Below are 22,351 nucleotides of genomic sequence, written 5' to 3'. Positions count from 1 at the left end.
TCTTGTTTAAATAATGGTTGCAAAGACCATCTTTGGGAAAATGCACCTTACGTTCTCAACTAAAGCAGAATTAAACAAATAATAATAGAAACACAAATTTTGATTATAACCCCCAAACTTTGTCACCACCAGATGATGTCAAACCTTGGGTGATCCTCACATTAAATATGGACATCATGTTTAAATAAATACAAAGTTCTTCCATGTTTTTAATCATTAGTAAATTAAAGCATCCCACAGAGCAAGAGTATGCCAACCAGCAGTCTCCCAGCCCACACTTCCTCCTCCCCGGCTCGCCACACCCTTCTGGAAATAACTGCCAGTTTACTGAGATTTGCACTCCTTTAACAACTCTTACATTTCTTTCTCAGTGTACATGTAACGTGTAACACATTAACTGTTGTGTGCTTTGAAGATCTGTTACCCAGAATGCATACAAAGTCCTGAAAATGCACTGGACGTAATGACAAAACTAAACTGATTTGGATTTATACATACATCTGACAAGCGAGCATATAAACAACAAAGCAATGACACTATAGCAAGGCACATATCTATGAGTTTCATTCACACCTACATACTCTACTATATTTGAAGGAGGAAAACATCTAGCAATTGCACAAGTCTGTGTATGCGGTAAAACTTATACTTTTGTATTTTATTATATTTATTTATATATTTATTAAAATTTACTTATATTTTATGATAGACCCAGGAATATGTAGGCAAATACTATCCAGAAACATTGAATAATTTAAAAAATAATAAAAATGACTATTTAAGTTGTCTAAAACTTTGGATATTTCGTAACAATTAAAGGGAAACACACATGGCAAATATGTGCTGTCCTTTTCCGAACTCTGAGATTGACCTAAACTGGGGACATGAGATGGGGGGATAAAATCTGCAGTTAATTCAATTGCTCTAGTAAGAAATCTAGTGACCCAGAACAAAGATTATGTTTTATCACATTTTTAAAAACACTTTTGAAGTTTATTTATTTATTTTGAGAGAGACAGAGACAGTGTGAGTCGGGGAGTGGCAGAGAGGGAGAAAGAATCCAAACCAGGCTCCATCCTGCCAGCGCAGAGCCCGATGTAGGGCTTGAACCTATGAAACTGTGAAATCATGATCTGAGCCAAAACCAAGAGCTGGACACTCATCGACTGAGCCACCCAGGTGCCCCAGGTTTTATCACATTCTTAATTGTTTCCACTCTGAAACACAAATATAGGAAAATATCATTTCTATTTTAAGGCTCTACTGATTTTAAGTAATATTACATTAAAAACAGCTTTTCACAGGGAAAAAACCCTGGTTATAATAATCATTGAATATGCTGAATTTCAGAAGTGTTAAATTGTGAAATAAAAATATAACTTTACAATAGAATAAAAAGTATATTTTTACAAATATGTCCATATGTTTTGCTTTTTACAAATATGCAAATATGTTTGCTACTTTAAAGAGCAATAAATTAAACAAAAGAATGTAAATGCCCAAGTAAGGAAAGAGTTAAGTGGAAACAATTATATGCTCTTGATCAGGTAATAGGATCATAATAAAATCATGCCAACATAAACAAAACATAAAATATAGGTATCCACTGATGACCAATATGTCAAAATTAACCTAAGTTCATCAAAATTAGAATGGCTTAGAGATGAAAATATTGGTTGCCTCCTGGAAAGAGAAATGTGTACCTGAAAGCATATCCTATTGTACCTTTTAAATTCTGAATCATGAAATGTATTAACTGCTCAAAAACAAAAAATAGAAAAAATAATGAGAAACAGAACTGGTCTTAGAAACAATGACTTCTTTTATAGACTATGTCCTCTTTCACACATTCTTCCCCATAATAAATTTGGTAATTTATATACGTTGAATGCATTTTAAAAACTAGTTAGCACTAGTTATCTGTGGATCCAAAACTTTAAACAGGCTTATCCATCTATTTAGGTATGAACATCAAACAATCTAACCAAATATAGATAGTGATCTGAAATAACAGACACCAAGATATATAAAATTTCTAATTAAATTATGATGATACACAGCTATACAGTCTTAAATGGACACGGTCTCATCTGCCATCCTGCTGCTCCTTGTACTGATGCTTACATTAGATAACGCCACTCCATACAATACCTTTGAGGAACTTGTTTCACTCATCAAATCACCAAAATTAACTTCTAAACTTCTACTTGCTAAATTTCCCTCTTCAAATTTGCTGCCTATTTTTATAGAGAGAAGCAAGCATTGATATTAAAACTGTTTTAGAAGCTTTCACTTTTCAGTACTAAGTTGTCGTTTCTTTGTTCTAGAATTGAATTACAAATGACACAATAAAAGAGAACAACTCCCATTTTGAATGAAGGTTATCTATATATAACAGAAAGAGAAAGAATGTAAACACTTCCATTCAATCTTGTGTCACATAAATTTTTTCTTAATGAGAAAATAAACCAACTAAAGTGGACAGCAAAAGTCAGGAAAAAAGGATGGAAAACTGAGATGTCACCAAGCCTCTGATGTGCCCGAGGCCAAGGGGCTGCATACAGGATCAGGCCTGCTCAACCTCCTGCCCTCACAATCCTGCCCCAGGGGCAGAGTCCACAAAGAGGCAGGAGGACCTGGCCCTGCTCGTGCCAAGTCTCCTGTTTACTTTCTTCTTTGATCTGTTTCTCCTGTAGTTTGGAAATATTTCCCTCTAACCACAAACTGAACAATTCATTATAAAGTCTTTCCTTACAGATATTGATGAAAATCTAATTTCAGTTTAAGGCCACACCAGGAACTTGAGCAGATGTACAAACTATGTGCATTTAAAATAGCCAAACAAATAAAAGTCACAGAATTAACTGTCACCAGGACTGACTCCAGAAGTATAGGAACAGACAGTGACTCTGTCTCAGATACCATCAACCAAACATTCTTACATATTTTATAAAGCAATGGGAAATATTAATGGTTCTTTCCAAAACAGCCTAGGACCATGATAACTTAAAAGGACTAAAGTACAATTTGCTCACTGTTGAGTCACTAATATATGTGAGGGTGTTAAAATATGAATAGATAAAACTACACATACCTCTAACGAGAGTAAAGGAAGAGTCAGAATCTGTGTATCTATCATGAGCCCCTCTGACATAAATACATATGGACTTTGAACTTGTACACATATGTATGTGTTCACATAAATATGCAAGTATCAAGTTGGGAACACACTGATTGGTGGGATGGGAGGTGGAGAGACTGCTCCCAAACAACTCTTTAGAGATGTGCAAACTCAGCTTGTTGAGGAAGACACAGTATAATGAGCTGGCTAGCTACAAATCTTGGCCCTAGGGTCACTAGATGCTCCAACTAACAAATGGACCTCTTGCTGCACCTACAGTTGTGTGCATGCATAGACTGAAGGGAGGAAGCATGGAAGAGTGGAAAGATTCCAGGTTTGTTGACCTATAGTGTCATTGACTTTGTAACCCTGGATAGGTCATAACCTTCCCATTCCTTGGTTTCCTATATGACAATAGGGATCCCAACAACAGCCCAATATACCTCACAGAGCTCTTGTGCACTAATGTGAGAGCATCGTAGACTGAAAGCAAGATATCAAGGGAAGGGACATGTTGTTCAGGAGGTATGTTCACACAGGGCTAAGAATATCTGCAACACATTAAGATTACACTAGCCTTCTGCTGAACAATAAATACACCCTGAGTTGTATGACTTCTACCCATTCAGAAGTATACACTCCCTGAAAGAGTTAATGTGATCAGGCAGGTAAGTGCTCTGGTTAGAGTTTAAACATAAAAACAGGTACTTACCAGAGAGATGTTTAAAAACTACATATAGGTTAGTCTATTTAGACTGTTAAACCTTCTGCGTTTTTGACTTGGAAAGACATTAATTTTTTTCCCATTTAAGTTTACAGATATGTCTAAGAAACTCTACGTAACCTTTTCTTTGAAAAAACAACCACAGAGTGGGCAGGTCAACATGGTAGTATGAGAAAACCCAGAACACACCAAATCTACAACTACATATGGAACAATTCTCTCCAAAAAAGACCTAAAAACTAGCTCAACAGCTCCTCCACAACAGATAAAAAGGCCACATGGAGATAGGTATAATAGGCAGAGATGCAGTATTGCCAAAAACCCCACCCATTCTAGAGTGAAATCACAAATATAGAGTGTATTCCTGACAAGCAACAGGTTCAAGCCCCACATCAGGTACCCCAACCCTTGGGACCTGTACTAGACAGACAAGTTCCCAAAATGCCTGACTTTTTTTTTTTTAATTTTTTTTCAATGTTTATTCATTTTTGAGAGAGAGAGAGAGCATGAGGAGGGGAGGAAGAGAGAGGGGGAGAGAGACAGACAGACAGACAGACAGGCAGACACAGAATCCAAAGCAGGCTCCAGGCTCTGAGCTGTCAGCACAGAGCCCGACATGGGGCTCGAACCCACGAACCGCGAGATCATGACCTGAGTCGAAGTTGGATGCCCAACTAACTGAGCCACCCAAGTGCCCCCCAAAATGTCTGACTTTAAAAACCAGTGAGGCTCACTTCCAGGAGACCCAAGGGCTGAAGGAAACGGAGACTCCCCTTTTGAAGGGCTTGTGCACATACTCACTCACCCTGGGACCCAGTGTTAAAGCAGCAGCTTAAAGGGCACCTAGACCATACATGAAAGAGATCCATAGGCTAGACATAAAGTATCTGCTGGAAGGACAAGGGTCTGTTGGAATCCTCTCTGGGGACAGGTTGTGCACTCTCCTGCCTTGCTAGTGCTGGCACTGGTAGGCATCAGTCTTGCATTCTTCCTCTCCTTGCTAGCATCACTTGCCCTGACCCTGCACTATTCTGCAGCTTTGCCCTGCCTAAACCCAGTGGGCAGCCTTACCCCAGGCCTGCCCTCTTCTGTAGCCCTGGTCCTGCTAAACCTGGCAAGTGAGCTTGCCCTGGCCCTGCCCTCTCCTGTGGCCCTGCCAAAGCAAGTGGGTATAAGCAGTCTGCACAGGGGATGCCCCTTGACAAGCATCTGGCTGTAGTGGTCAGGAGGCCTGCATTTCTGGGGTCCACAGGACTAAAACAATTGGAGAGACAGTTCCTGACAGACTACCACCCCCAGGGTACACAGACAGCAGATAGAAACACATCCCCAGTCTTCCTATGAGCACTTCTTCAAGACTGGGAGAGATGGCTGTTTTGCTTACGATAGAGAAACAAACAGTCAAACAAATGGAGGAAATACAGGAATATGTCCTAAATGAAATAATAAGATAAAATTCCAGAAAAAAAAATCTAATGAAAGAAACAATGAAATGGAGAGAAGTCACTTACCTGATAAAATGTTCAAAGTAATGATCATAAATATGCTCACCAATCTTGATAGAATAGATGAAGAAACTTCAATAAAGAGACTGATAATGTAAAAAAGTACAAAAAAGAAGTTACAGAGCTGAAAAACACAATAACTGAACTGAAAAATAAACTAGATGGATTCAAGAGCAGACCAGATGAAGCAGAAAAAAAGGATAAGTGACCAGGAAGACAGGGCAGAACTCAACCAAACAGGGCAGCAAAAGGAAAAAAGTGAAGATAGCTTAAGGGACTCATAGCACAACATCAAGCAGAACAAAATTCTCCTAGAAGGAGAAAAGAGAGAGAAAGAGACATAACTTATTTGAAGAAATAATGGCTGACTACTTTCCTAACCAGGGGAAGGAAACAGACACCCAGATCTAGGAAGCCCAGAGAGTTCCAAATAAGATGAAGCCAAAGAGATTCAAAGCAAGAGACATTATAATTAAAATCTCAGAAGTTAAAGAAGTAATCTTAAAAGCAGCAAAAGAAAAAGAACCTGTTATATAGAAGGGAACTCCATGAGACTATTAGCAGATTTTTCAACAGAAACTTTGCAGGCCATAAGGGAATGACAATGATATATTCAGTGCTGAAAGCAAAATCTCCCAACCAAGAATACTCTAGCTAGCAAGATTATCATTCAGAACTGAAGGAGAGGTAAAGTTTTCCAGACAAGCAAAAACTAAAGGAGCTCATCACTGCTAAACTGGCCTAAAAATAAATGTTAATGGGACTTCTTTAAGCTGAAAAGAAAGGGTACTGGTTGGGTAACAAAGTAACATATGAAAGTAAATACTGTACCAGTAAAGGTAAATGTACAGCAAAGGTAGTAGACTAATGACTTATAAAGCCAGCATGAAGATTAAAAGATAAAAGCAGTGGGGCGCCTGGGTGGCGCAGTCGGTCAAGCGTCCGACTTCAGCCAGGTCACGATCTCGCGGTCCGTGAGTTCGAGCCCCGCATCAGGCTCTGGGCTAATGGCTCAGAGTCTGGAGCCTGTTTCTGATTCTGTGTCTCCCTCTCTCTCTGCCCCTCCCCTCATGCTCTGTCTCTCTCTGTCCCAAAAATAAATAAACGTTGAAAAAAAAATTAAAAAAAAGATAAAAGCAGTAAAAATAACTACAACAATCCACAGAATAAGAAGATATAAAATGTGACATCAAAAACATAAAATTGGAGGTGAGCGTAGTAAAAAAGTAGAATTTTAGAATGCATTCAAACATAACTTGTTATCAACATAAAATAGACTAGTATAGGGTGGTTCAGTCAGTTAAGTCCAACTTCGGCTCAGGTCATGATCTCATGGTTCATGAGTTCGAGCCCCACATTGGGCTCTGTGCTGACAGCTCAGAGCCTGGAGCCTGCTTCAGATTCTGTGTCTCCCTCTCTCTCTGCCCTTCACCCACTCACTCTGTCTCTGTCTCTGTCTCTGTCTCTCTCTCTTAAAAATAAATAAACATTAAAAAATTATAGACTAGTATACATACAGGCTGATATAGGTGAGCCTCATGGTAATCACAAAGCAAAAACCTATAGTAGATACACAAAAGATAATGAAAATGAAATCTAAACATAACACTAAAGGCACCAAACCACAAGAAGAGAGAACAAGAAGAACAGAAGGTCACTACAAAACTGCCAGAAAACAATTAACAAAATGTCAATAAGCACACACCTACTTGTAATTACTTTAAACATAAATGGACTAAATTCTTCAACTGAAAGACATAAAGAAGCTGAATGGATAAAAAAACAAGACCCATCTATATGCTGCTTACCAGAGATTCATCTCAAATGTAAGGACATACACAGACTGAAAATGAAAGGACAGAAAAAGATGTTTCATGCAAATGGAAACCAAAAGAAAGCCAGAGTGGCTATACTTATCAGACAAAACAAACTTTAAAACACTGTTAATCAAGCAAAGATAGGCATTATATTATGATAAAAGAGTCAATACAGCAAGAATATATATAACATTTGTAAATATTTATGCACTCAACATAGAAGCACCTAAATATATAAAGGAAATATTAACAAACCCAAAGGGAAAAATCAACAGCAATACAATAATATTTGGAGACTCTAATACCCCACTTACATTAATGGATAGATCACCTCAACAGAAAATAAAAATGGAAAAATCAGCCTTGAAGGATACGTTAGACCAGATACATATATATGTGTGTATATATATATATATATATATATATATATATATATATATAAACATATATAGAACATTCCACAAAGAAGCAGCAGAACATACATTCTTCTCAAGTGCACACAGAACATTCCCTAGGTGAGATCACAAGTTAGGCCACAAAACAAGTCTCAGTAAATTTAAGAAGACTGATACCCTATCAAGCATTTTTTCAGACCACAACAAAACTGGAAATCAATCACAAAAAAATAAAAAAGGAAAAATCACAAAGATGTGAAGATGTAATAACTTGCTACTGAATAACCAATGGACCAACAAAGAAATCTAAGTAAAAATTTTAATAATCCCTTGATACAAATGAAAATGAAAATACAACACACCAAAATCTGTGGAATGTAGCAAAAGCAGATATAAGAAGTTCAGAGTGATACAGACCTGCCTCAAAAAACAAGAATAATCTCAAATAAACAATCTAACATTACACCTAAAGGAACTAGGAACAAATGAAGCCCAAAGTTAGAAGAAGAAAGGAAATAATAAATATTAAGGCAGAAATAAATGAGATTAAAAAGAAACTAGAAAAGATCAATGAAACTATGAGCTGGTTCTTTGAAAAGATAAACAAAACTGATAAACCTTTAGCTACATTAATTTAAAAAAAAGGCTTCCCAAATAAATAAAAATAGAAATAAAAGACAGGAAGTTACATGAAGGGGTACATGCACCCAATCTTTATAGCAGTACTATCAATAATAGCCAAGGTATGGAAAGAGCCCAAATGCCCATCGACCGATGAATGGATAAAAAAGATGTGGCATATATATGCAATGGAATATTACTTGGTGATCAAAAACAATGAAATCTTGCCATTTACGACAACGTGGATGGAACTAAAGTGCATTATACTAAACGAAATTAGTCAGAGAAAGATAAATATCATATGATTTCACTCATTTGTGGAATTTAAGAATCAAAACAGATGAACATAAGGGAAGGGAAGCAAATATAAGATAAAGCCAGAGAGGGAGAGGGGTGCCTGGGTGGCTCAGTCAGTTAAGCATCTGACTTTGGCTTAGGTCATGATCTTACAGTCCCTGAGTCGAGCCCCACGTCGGGCTCTGTGCTGACAGCTCAGAGCCTGGAGCCTGCTTCGGATTCTGTGTCTCCCTCTCTCTGGCCTTCCCCTCTTGAGCTCTGTCTCTCTCTCTCAAAAATAAATAAACATTAAAAACAAATTTAATGGGGACTCTTAAATACAGAGAACTGAGGGTTGCTGGCAAGGTGTTGGGAGGGGTGGATGGGCTGAATGAGTGTTGGGCATTAAGAAGGGCACTTGTGATGAGCACTAGATGTTATATGTAAGCAATGAATCACTAAATTCTATTCCTGAACACGTTAACTAACTTGGATTTAAATAAAAAAAAAATTTTTTTAAAGACAGGAAGTAACAAGTGATAACAAAGAAATACAAAGGATCATAAAAGACTACTATGAACAATTATATGCCAACATTGGACAACCGTGAAAAAAAATGGGTAAATTCCTAAAAACATACAACATTCAGTCTTCCAAGACTGAATAATAGAAAAACAGAAAATATGAATAGACTGATTACTAAGAAGAAAACTGACTTGATAATCAAAAACCTACCAACAAACAGAAGTCCAGAAACAGATGGTTCCACTGGTGAATTCTACAAAACATTTAAAGAAGAACTAATACCTATCCTTTCTCTAAGTTCCAAAAAACTGAAGAGGAGGGAATGCTTCAAAATTTCATTTTATGAGACCAGCATTATCCGGATACCAAACACCAAACAAGAACACCACAAAAAAAGAAAATTACAGGCCCAAATCCCTGATGAACATAGATGTAAAAATCCCCAACAAAATATTAGCAAACCAAATTCAAAAATACATTAAGAAAATCATATACCATGATCACGCGGGATTTATTCCAGGATGTAAGGATGGTTTAACATCTGCAAATCAGTCATTGTGATGCACCACATTAACAAAATGAAAGCTAAAGATCACACGATCATCTCAATAGATGCAGAAAAAGCATCTGGCAAAATTCAGCATCCATTTATGACAAACCCACAACTAACATCACACTCAATGGTGAAAAAAAATGAAAGCATTTCCCTTTTCCTCTAAGATCAGGAACAAGAGAAGGATGCTTGCTCTCACCACTTTTATTTAACATAGAATTGACAATCTTAGCCAGAGAAATCAGGCAAGGAAAAGGAACAAAAGGCATCCAGTTTAGAAAGGAAAAAGTAAAGATCATCATTTGCAAATGAGATGATTTCATATATTAAAAAACCCCATAGACCACCAACACACTGTTAAACAAATACAATAAAGTTGCAGAATATAAAGTCAATATACAAAAACCTGTTGTGTTTTTACATACTAACAATGAACTATCAGAAAGAGGAATCAAGAAAACAATTCCATTTACAATTGCATTTACAATCAAGATGAACTATCAGAAAGAGGAATCAAGAAAACAATTCCATTTACAATCAAGATGAATAAAATACCTACGAATAAATTTAACCAAGGAAGTGAAAGACCTGTATGAGAAAACCTACATTGATAAAAAAAAAATGGAAGAAGACACAAATAAATAGGAAGATATCCTGTGCTCATGGACTGGAAGAATTAATACAGCTAAAATGTCCAAAGTACCCAAAGCAATCAATTCAATCCCTATGAAAATCCCATGGCATTTTCACAGAAATGGAGCAAACAATCCTAAAATTTATATGGAACCACAAAAGATCTTGAGTAGCCAAAGCAATCTTGAGAACGAAGAGCAAAGCTGGAGACCTCAAGCTCCCTGATTTCAAACTATATTTAAAAATGACAGTAATCAAGGGATGCCTGGGTGGCTCAGTCGGTTGAGCATCCGACTTCAGCTCAGGTCATGATCTCGCAGTTCATGAGTTCAAGCCCTGTGTCAGGCTCTGTACTGACAGCTCAGAACCTGGAGCCTGCTTCGGATTCTGTGTCTCCCTCTCTCTCTCCCCTTCCACACTCATGCTCTATTTCTCTCTGTCTCTCTCTGTCTCTCAAAAATGAATAAACGTTAAAAAAAATTTTTTTTCAATGACAGTAAGCAAAGCAGTATAGTATTGGCATAAAACATATAGATCGATGGAACAAAAAGAGAATCCAGAAATAAATAAACCCATGCATATATGGTTAGTTACTTTACAGTAAAGGCAGCAAGAATATGCAATAGGGAAAGGACAGTCTCCTCAATAAATGGTGTTAGGAAAACTGCACAGCCGCATGCAAGAGAATGAAGCTGCCATCACTCTCTTACTCCAAATACCAAAACTAACTCAAAATGTATTAACTTAAATATAAGAGCAGAAACTATTTAAAAAAAAAAAAAACTCCTAGAAGAAGACATAGGTGGTATACTCCTTGATACTGCTCTTGGCAATATTGTTTTGGATCTGACTCCAAAGGCAAAGGCAAGAAAAGTGAAAATAAACAAGTAGGACTACATCAAACTAAAAAGCTTTTGCACAGCAAAGGAAACCACCAGCAAAAGGAAAAGGCAGCCTACTTCAATGGGAGAAGATATCTGCAAACCATATATCCAATAAGGGGTTAACATCCAAAATATGTAAAGAACTCATATAAATTCAACAAAAAAATCCAATTAAAAAAATGGATAGAGCATCTGAATAGCATTTTTCCAAAAAAAGACATACAGGTGGCAAAATAGGCATATTAAAAGATGCTCAACATTATTAATCATCAGAGAAATGCAAATCAAAACCACAATAAGATATTATCTTACACCTGTCAGATTGACTATTATCAAAAAGATAAGAAATAATCAGTGTTGGTGAAGACACAGAAAAGGGAACGCTTGTGCACTATTGGTAGGAATGTAAATGGCACAGCCTCTATGGAAAACAGTATGGAATTTCCTCATAAACTTAAAAATAGAACTACCATATATATAGCAATATTACTTTGGGGTATTTATCCAAAGGAAAACAAAACACTACTTTGAAAAGATATTTGCACCCCTATGTTAACTGCAGCATTATTCACAATAGCCAAGATATAGAAACAACCAAGGTGTACATCAATGGATGAATGGATAACGAAGATGTGGTGTATGTTTACAACGGGATACAACTCTGGCATAAAAAGAGATGAAATTTTGCCATGTAGAAACATGGATGGACCTTAAGGATATTATGTTAAGTGAAATAAAGCATAGAGAGAAAGGCAATGAGTGGATGATTTCACCTATGTGTGGAATCTAAAACACAAGATAAATGAATAAAACAAAACTCATAGGTGCTGAGAACAGACTGGTGGTTGTCAGAAGGTAGGGAGATTAGGAGGGTGGGTGAAATAGGAGATAGGGGTCAAGACACACAAACCTCCAGGCATAAAATAATTAAGTCACTGGGATGTAATGTACAGCATGGTGACTATACACAATAATACTATACTGAACATTATGTAACTTTATGGTGACAGGGAAACTACACTTTTGTGGTAATCATTTCACAGTATTTACAAACATCAAATCATGTTGTACACCTTAAACTAATATGTTATATGGCAATTATACCTCAATACAAAAACCCCACAGACACATTAAGACAATAGATGAGTCACAGACTGGGAAAAATATTCACAATACATACATCTGACAAAGGACTACATCCATGATGGATAAAGAACTCCTACAAGTCAATGATAAAAAATATAAAAACCTAATAAAAAATAAGCAGAAAACTTTGAACAGATACTACCAAAAAAGATATACAAATAGCTAAAAAACACATGAAAGGATGATCAATGTCTTTATACACCAGGGAGATGAAAATTAAAACCACAAAAAGACATCCTTTCACTCCAACTTGAATGACTAAAATAAAAAAATTAGGGGTGCCCGACTGCCTGTCAGTAGAGCATACAACTCTTGATCTCAGGGACGTAAGTTGGAGCCCCACACTGAGTGTAGAGATTACTTAAAAAATAAAATCTTTGGGGTGCCTGGGTGGCTCAGGAGGTTAAGCGGCCAACTCTTGATTTCAGCTCAAGTCATTATCTCATGGTTTGTGAGTTCAAACCCTGTGTCAGGCTCTCTGTCTATAGGCTCAGAGCCTGTTTCAGATCCTCTGTCACCCTCTCTCTCTCTGCCCCTCCCCTGCTCATACACTCTCTCACACTCTGTCTCTCAAAAATAAATATACATTAAAAAATATTAAAGAAATTAAAATAAAATAAAATAAAATAAGACTAACAATATCAAATGTTGGTGAGGATGTGGAATTACAAATATCTGACACTGCTGCTGAGACTGTAAAATGGTCCATCCATTTCAAAGAAGCAATTAGCAGTTTTTGTTTTTTTTTTTTTTTACTTTTTAAACATTTACTTATTTTTGAGACAGAGAAAAAGAGAGCAGGGGAGGGGCAGAGAGAGGGGGGAAAGAGAATCTCAAATATGCTCCATGCTGTCAGCACAAAGCCCAAAGCAGGGCTCAAACTCACAAACCATGAGATCATGACCTGAGCCAAAATCAAGAGTCAGCCACTAAACTGACTGGGCGACCCAGTTTCTTTTAAATTGAACACAACCTGTACCCTATTCTACTCTTAAATACTCACCTGTGAAAAATGCTGACAGATTTATACAAGAATGTTTACAGCAACCTTATTTATAACAGATACAAACTGGAAAAAACTCAAATGTCCATCAACAGGGGGTGCCTGGATGGCTCAGTCAGTTAAGCAACTGACTAGCTCAGGTCCTGAAATCGCAGTTTGTGAGTTCAAGCCCCGCATTGGGTTCTGTGCTGACAGATCAGAGCCTGGAGCCTGCTTCAGATTCTGTGTCTCCCTGTCTCTCTGCCCCTCCACTGCTCTCACTCTGTCTCTCTCTCTCTCTCAAAAATGAACAAACATTAACAAAATTTTTTTAATGTCCATCAACACAAGAACAAATAAGCAAATTGTGGTCAATTCATACAGTGGAATAATACTCAGTAAAATTAAAAACAAAACCTAACTACTGATACCCACACAATAATAAGGATGACTCTTGAAAACATGTTTAGCAAAAGAGGCCAGCTATGAAAGGATGCATTTTGTATGATTTCATTTATATGAAATCTAAGAAGAAACAATAGTGGTTGCCTAGGGAAACAGAGGAATGATTGATTAGAAAGAGGAATGAATCAGCTTTCTGAAGTGAAATGTTCTATATCTTGTCTTGAGTGGTGATTTCACGGGTATATACAATTGTTAAAACTCACTGAGCTGACATCTAAGATCTGTTCATTTTTTGGTATGTTCATTACACCTAAATAGTCACATATGTGTTTATATACTCAGATATATACATCTTTATCATATAGATAACAATGTAATTAAAAAAAAAAAAAGTCATCACAAAGTTGAATAGGCTCACCTAGATTTATTTTGACACATGAAGAGGGCCTGGATTTGATTCTCCAAGAGAGCATTATCAAACAAAAGGAATTGTTCTTAAAATATTTGGTGCTCACATGAAACCTGCAGCATGTATTAGCTGTGTGATTTGGGGTGAGACTTAACCTTTCTAAGCTTCTTTTCCTCATTTACCTATTTCACAAGAAGTGACCATGTGCATATTAAAGTACTTTGAAAATTCTAAGTTGACATTAAAATATTATTCTTGCTCACAACAGATATAATTAAGCACTCAATTATATTATGTCTGATATGGACATGTAATATGTGTGTATATATGTATGTATGGATTTCTTTTTTTTTTTTTTTTAATTTTTTTTTCAACGTTTTTTATTTATTTTGGGGACAGAGAGAGACAGAGCATGAACGGGGGAGGGGCAGAGAGAGAGGGAGACACAGAATCGGAAACAGGCTCCAGGCTCCGAGCCATCAGCCCAGAGCCCGACACGGGGCTCGAACTCACGGACCGCGAGATCGTGACCTGGCTGAAGTCGGACGCTTAACCGACTGCGCCACCCAGGCGCCCCTGTATGTATGGATTTCTACATATACAGAGACCTTCTAAAAAAAAAAAGAAAAAGAAAAAGAAAAAGAAAAACATATGGCCTAATAAGAATGGCTTGCCTATAAGAGCAATGAGAAAAAAATATTTGAAACCAAAAATATTTGTTATATATGCTACACATACAGCATCTGTAACACATATTTATGGGTAACCGTACACACAAATACTGCCCCAACCCCACCTAAAGAAGGGTCAAGCAATTGTTAAACCTAAAGGTCAATGTATAGGTTATACAACAGCTGGCTTCCTTAGTGTAGTGGTTATCATGTTCACCTCACACACGAAAGGTCCCCAGTTTGATCCCAGGCAGAAACACGCTTGTTTTCCCTCTCTGTAGAGCTGTAAAACTTACTCAAGAGTAACTGTATTATCATCAGGGAAATACACATCAAAACCACAATGAGATACCTCACACCTGTCAGAATGGCTAAAATTAACAACTGCAGGCAACAACAGATATTGGCAAGAATGCAGAGAAAGAGGAACCCTTTTGCACTGCTGGTGGGAATGCTAACTAGTGCAACCACTCTGGAAAACAGTATGGAGGTTCCTCAAAAAATTGAGGCGCCTGGGTGGCTCAGTCAGTTGAGCGGCCGACTTCGGCTCAGGTTACGATCTCGCGGTCCGTGAGTTCGAGCCCCGCATCAGGCTCTGTGCGGACAGCTCGGAGCCCCGAGCCTGTTTCAGATTCTGTGTCTCCCTCTCTCTCTGACCCTCCCCCGTTCATGCTCTGTCTCTCTCTGTCTCAAAAATAAATAAATGTTAAAAAAAAATTTTTTAAATAAATAAATAAAAATTAAAAAAAAATTAAAAATGTAACTACCCTATGACCCAGCAATTGTACTACTAGGTATTTATCCAAAGGATACAGGTATGCTGTTTCGAATGGGCACATGCACCCCAATGTGTATAGCAGCACCACTGACAATAGCCAAAGTATGGAAAGAGCCCAGATGTCCATGGACTGATGAATGGATAAAGAAGATGTGGTATGTATGTATGTGTGTGTGTGAGTGTGTGTATACATATACGTATACATACATATATATACGTATATGTATATACATACACAATGGAATGTTACTTGGCAATCAAAAAAATAAAATAAAATCTTGCCATTTGCAACAGCGTGGATGGAACTAGAGTGTATTATATGCTAAGGGAAATTAGAGAAAGACAAATATACGATTTCACTCATATGTAGAATTTAAGATACAAAACAGTTACGGGAAGAGAAGCAAAAATAATATAAAATAATACAAAAACAGGAAGGGGGACAAAACATAAGAAACTCAAACACAGAGAGCTGAAGGCTGGTGGTGGGGTTTTGGATGAGAGGATGGGCTAAATGGGCGAGGGCATTAACGAGGACACTTGTTGGGATGAGCACTGGGTGTTATACGTAGGGGATGAATCACTGGATTCTCCTCCTGAAATCATTGCACTATATGCTAACTTGGATGTAAATTTTAAAAAACAAAAATATTAAAACAAAGAAAAAAAAGGTAACTATGATATAGATACTACAACAACAAAAAACTTATGAGGGCACATCTATATTATCATAAATTCTGAATTAGAAGTCTTTTTTCGAGGTTTTGGTATATTTTAAAAAGTTGGTTAGGGGCGCCTGGGTGGCTCAGTCGGTTGAGCGTCCGACTTCGGCTCAGGTCACGATCTCGTGGTCCATGGGTTCGAGCCCCGTGTCGGGCTCTGGGCTGATGGCTCGGAGCCTGGAGCCTGCTTCCGATTCTGTGTCTCCCTCTCTCTCTGCCCCTCCCCCATTCATGCTCTGTCTCTCTCTGTCTCAAAAATAAATAAAGGTTGAAAAAAAATTTTTTTTAAATAAAAAATAAATAAAAAGTTGGTTAAAGTTCGCAATGAAGATTTAAAATTTAAAAATGCATACCCTGTTTTATTTCTTTTCCCAAAGGTTATATTCTGCTTCCAAAGTGAAATGTTCTGCTGTTGATTCTCTGCTGCCTTTAGAAAGTAAGAGCAGCCTTGGGGGGCACCTGCGTGGCTCAGTCACTTAAGCGTCTGACTTCGGCTCAGGTCATGATCTCGTGGTTCCTGAGTTCGAGCCCCACATCAGACTTTCTGCTGTTAGCCCAGAGCTCACTTTGGATCCTCTGCCCCCTCTCCCTCTGTCCCTCCCCACCACGCACACCTGAAAATAAAAGAAAGTAAGAGCAGCCTGTATCTTCGATCAAGAACCCAGAGTCAACAAAACTTCCATCTGGTTTTAAAAAGCGTGTGTGTGTGTGTGTGTGTGTGTACACATGCAGATGAGCATGTGTATGAGAACACTAGAAGGAAATATATACCAAAATGTTAACAATGAAACATAAAACTGCCATTTAATAATCTCTATGCTCAGGGCAAAAGACCCTAAAAAATTAAGGTTAACAATTTGTGTGAAAGTTCGAAGACCTAAATGTAAGAGCTAAAACTATAAAATTCTTAGCAGAAAATGGGTATTAATCTATGTGATCTTGGATTAGGCAATAATTTCTTAGACATTACACCAAAAGCACAAGCAACAAAATATAATTAAATTGGACTTCATTAGAATCAAAGTCCAATTCTCCAAAGGACACAGTCAAGAAAGTGAAAAATACTAGAAATCACATGTCTGGTAAGGGATTCTAAATATACAAAGAACTCTTATCACTTAATAATAAAAAACAACCCAATTTAAAAACAGGTGAAGGTTCTGAAGAGACATTTCTCCAAAGAAGATATATAAATGCCAATACATTCTTAAAAAGATGCTCAACACTGTCAGTCATTAGATCACAACAAGGTAACATTCATACCCGCTAGGATGGCTATAAATCAATGACAAGGATGTCAAGAAATCTCAAAGCTCCTACACTGCTGGTAAGAACATATAACTGTGCAGCCACTTTAGAAAACAGTCTGGCCATTCCTCAAAATACAAATTAGAGTTACTATATGGCCCACCAATTCCACTTCCTGAGTATATACCCAAGAGAAGTGATGACGCACGTCTGCAGAAAACTTTTTACATTAACGTTCAGAGCAGCATTATTCATAATAGCCACAAAGTGGAAACAACCCAAATGATCAACAACTGATGAATCAATAAACAAAATGTGACATATCTACATAATAGAACACTATTCAGCAATAAGACCTGAGGCATTGATCCATGCTACAACATGGATGAACCTTGAAAACATTATGCTGAATTTTAAAAAGCCAGACACGAAAAGCCACACGTTTTTCATTCCATTTACATGAAATGTCCAGAACTGGTGAATCTGTAGAGATGGAAAGCTTATTAACGGCTGCCCAAGACTTGGCAGAGGCAAAGAGGAAAGACTGATGGGCGACAGCTAGAGGGGACCAAGTACCTTTCTGGGGTGATAAAAATGTTCTAAAATTGACTTTGGTGATAGCTACACAACTCCGTGGATATACTAAAAACTGCTGAGTAGTACACGTTAAAGTGGGGGAATTGTAGGGTATGAGAATTATATCTTAATAAAGCTGTTGCTTTAAAATATTCCTGAAACACGGCAGGCATTCAATGAATGAGAGAATAAATAAAAAATGAATAAACAGAAACAAACACTAAATATTGCTACATTTCACTGAGTTTTTAGTTTCTTCAATTCAAGCTGAGAATAATGAGAAGATGCCTATGAAGTACAAGTCCAGTACGAGATGCTTAAGAAATGGCAGCTATTATGATGAATTATAATCATAAGCAGGTATTTTCTTTGGTGATATGTAGGAATGAAGCAAATCACAATAAGAAATTCTACTTTCAAATTGCCACAGAATATGATTAGACTTAAGATTAAGTTTTATCTGGTGAGAATGATCAGCAACTACCCTTTTTCTATGAGACGTAAACATATCCTAAGTCTGGTTTCCTTCACAGGAAAAAAGAAGCTAAATCCTTCTCAGCCTTGATGGCTGGTTTTGAATCAGAATGAATAAATGGAAGAATGAATAAATGGAAATATACCAAATATGAATAAATATGGATTTGAAACAAAAGTGGTTTGAATCCTAACTTTACCATTTACTAAGTACTGGATCTCACTTAGGTTTCTTTTCTTCACCTCTAGGTGGGAATGATAATGAGATAGTTAACGCCTATAAAATGTTCAGATAGGAAAAGTCCCTACTGCTTGTTCATTAGCAATCTTAGCATATTAGAGCTACATTAGAAGCAAAAACCAGTGTCAATTATAGTAATATTTTAGTTGGGTGACAGGCTTATAGATGCTCATTTTATTATTACTCTTTAGATTTATATACTATGTACTCTTTGGCATGTATCAAATACCATATTTTTAAAAAATAGGTCATAAAACAAAACAAACAACAAAAAATAAGGTCTAAGGACCAGGTATTTTTATTTCTTGGTCAATTCATTATCTAGTCAATGAACACCATTTTTCCTAGAGGGCAACAGTCATTTTCACAGCAGAATTTCTCTCCATTATATATAGGCAACTCAAAGCCCAAGTCCTAGATGATCCTTCTGCTGGGGAAAAAACCTACAAAACCAATAATGACTGCTCAGTTTGAGCCATTTCCTCTGAAATAATCTGCATTAGGCTAACATGTTTTGCATTAGGTTAACACAAGGTAGGTCTTTAAAACTGAGTGATTTTTGGAAAAACATGAGCACTGTTCTTAGCTGGTTGCACTGACAGCATTCAGCCAAATACCCACAGGGACACTGCATATTAGATCACCACCACTAGCCAGGATGGTGAGAGTTCTCACGATCAGGCGCACGGGTAACCACTCTTCCCAGTGTTTATCTGGTGGCTGTCTATCAGGTTTCGTTCGGTAAAGAGAGAATTCCTGTATTCCACAGTGGCTGATATTCTTTACACAGAGACTCACTCATTTCATTTAAGGCCTTATTCTCTGTTGAAATACATAGACCTTTGGGAGAACTGGCAGATTATGCTTTAATAATCATTTACACTGTAGTGTAATTGAATTCATCAATACAAACTCAGTAATTACACATTTTCTTTCCTCCTCGAATGAAGAAGAAATTTAGAAAAAAGAGGGCAGCAAAAAATGTTTGAGATGAAGAACTGTGGACAACCTCATCGTTCTGCCTACAACCCAACCTGTCTATTTTTCATGCTGTCAATTTCCAACTAGACAATCCATCAAAGCTCTCAGAAAGAAGTCACGATGAAAGAAGAAATTTAGAGTGTCAGCACAACCCTCAAGGCACCCCAGACTTCAATAGAAATTCCCAAAGTTCAAACCTAGAAACAGGGTCCATGGTAGGAAAAACAAAGGAACCAAATATCTGATTACAGTTTAACCACCTAGGTCACATGTCAGACATGGGAACAGGTCAGTTTCATGGGCAAAAACCTCTGGGTATTACAAATGGAAACAAATAATTAGCTACATGGGACAGAAAGAGCATGACTCAGGATATTTCTGGCAAGTGTACACATGAGCAGTTGCAAAACTAAGGAAATTTCTTAACCAAACTAAAACTAAAACTGAGAAAAAGAATATTTACGATTTGCAAACATTCTCTCATGACAAAAGAAATAATTACAGCATCTAATTAGGGTAAAGGAAGAAGAGAAACTATATTTTTTGTGATCTGCTTAAACAAAAGTCTTATTCTATGTTTGTTATTTGTCCTTCATGAAAAAAGAAAGTCAGCCAAAGAGGTGAGTTTTCTTCCTGAGAATGTACTTGGGTGGGCATGTGTACAAGCACACACACAAATGGACATACATACATATGTACACACACACACACACACACACACACACACACACACACAAAGAGCCCAAGTCACCTCTTCAATAGGAACTTCAATTGCCCAAAGGTGAGGACCCAGGTATGTACCAGGCTGACAAATCTCATCAAGAAGAATCCAGAGCAGCCCCTTTCTCTGACCCTCAGGGCATCTTCTCTGAATTAAAAGTTGCAAAGGTCACTGACCTTATCACCTCAAGTTCCACTAGCAACTGAGGAGGGTTTAGCCAGGATTGTCAGCCAATTCAACTGGAAATTATTAAGGGCTTCAGGGACAAAACGGACTAAATAAGTCTTAAATTGTGTATTAACAAATTTGAAATGAACACCACAAATAAAATTAGTTGAGCTACAAACTTAGATTAGAGAATTGGTCTAAATCCAATGTTATACTCACATTTTAAAGATAGAAACCTTTGTGCTCTAATTAAATATAATCTGAAACTCTGCATTCAGAAATGTAATAGCCTTAACATAATTACAGTTGTTTGCTATAACCTCTGGTCCCTAAAGAAGGAAAATTATAATTATACCACAATGGTTTACTCAGTCCTACACCTGAAATATAAGAGCTCAATTAATCAGTCATCTCACACTTAAACTTCCAGACAATATAAATGTATGGGAACCCTATCCACTACTCTATTTTCTATAATATTTAAGAATCAGAATCAGAACTTTACAAAGTGTGGAACATAATGTCAGGAGCTTCTCAGAGTTAGAGCTGACAAAAATACTACCTCTTTTCTGCACTTAAAATCAGTTAGATCATGCAATGAAATTAAAAAGCATTCCTTATTATCACTGAGAAAATCTTAGAAACCCTTGAGTTCAGAAGGAATGTCACTCAGATATTATACCTAATGTGCAAAAAAGGTTAAAGGAACATACTTGTCATGAGAGATGCCCAGTATTAATACTTACACAACCTCCAGCAAGAATTTCTGCTAAAAGTGGAATGGAGCCATCTCTTCTGGTAAATTTGTCCCGGACAAAATCATTAACCTAATCAGAAAGACAACATCGGTTAACTAGAATTCTCAACCATTTCCTCTAATGGCATGTTATTCATTTTCCAAGTCATCAAAATATTTGTCTCATGATGAAATTAAAAATTATCACATCGGGCGCCTGGGTGGCTCAGCTGGTTAAGTGTTTGGCTTCAGCTCTGGTCATGATCTCGGTTTGAAAGTTCCAGCCCTGCATCAGGCTCTCTGCTGTCTACACATAGCCCACTTCGGATCCTCAGTCCCCCTCTCTCTGCCCCTCCCCTGCTGGTTCTCTCTCTCTCTCTCTTTCTCTCTCTCTCTCTCTCAATGTAAATAAACTTTTAAAAAATTATTAAATGTCTACATAAAAGTTTAAAGTTTTACAAATGTCTTGATAGTGTGCCAGTCTCAGCAGGAGCACCATTAATTTTTGGCTTAATGATAATCTAAACGAAAGACATAAATTCAAAAAGAAAGATACTTACAGTCAGTTTAATGGCCTTTTCTGGAGCAACCCCTATAAGCTGTGGTATCAGACCTAGGTAAACAGAAAGAAGCATTAACAATATGAATGTACTAAACATGAACATACAAGCCCAACAAGCAACGGTTTCCCTCATATTATTAATGCATCAAACATTTAGGGTTTTCATTAAAATATGGAAAAATGGACTATCCTAAAAACTCTGTACATGTATACAGTACTGATGTGAAATATAATGTTATGCTTTCTTGAGGCTATAAATCCTTTTCTTAAGCATGCTTCCTTTAAAGCCTAATTATCTAACACCTCTCAAAAAGTATGTGAGCAAGGAATGGAGACCATGGATCTTCTCTACTCCTGAACACTGCCAATAACAATGTAACCAAATCCCCTCCCTTTACAACCAACAATATACAAACATAGAGAGGCACTTTAAAGAAGCCAATGTTGTATGCTTGGAAAACCTCTGCAAAGCCTGCT

The 22,351-nt window shown here is 37.2% G+C and overlaps 1 protein-coding gene across 2 annotated transcripts in view; it reads right to left on the bottom strand.

The window, feature by feature from the left end:
* Positions 1-22,351, bottom strand: part of SLC25A12 (solute carrier family 25 member 12) — a 103,076-nt gene that overhangs the window by 9,550 nt on the left and 71,175 nt on the right. For both annotated transcript variants that reach the window (XM_047083589.1, XM_047083590.1), the window contains 2 exons: positions 21,873-21,925; positions 21,323-21,403 (listed from right to left, as the gene is read on the bottom strand). In XM_047083589.1, the coding sequence (XP_046939545.1) occupies positions 21,323-21,403; positions 21,873-21,925 (134 nt within the window). The remainder of the gene's footprint in view (positions 1-21,322; positions 21,404-21,872; positions 21,926-22,351) is intronic.

The sequence above is a fragment of the Lynx rufus genome, unplaced genomic scaffold, assembly GCF_022079265.1.
Source record: "Lynx rufus isolate CCGP_SWC_20201006 ecotype Redwood Valley unplaced genomic scaffold, mLynRuf1.p SCAF_2, whole genome shotgun sequence".
NCBI lineage: Eukaryota > Metazoa > Chordata > Mammalia > Carnivora > Felidae > Lynx > Lynx rufus.
This window is presented reverse-complemented; position numbering and strand designations above follow the sequence as displayed.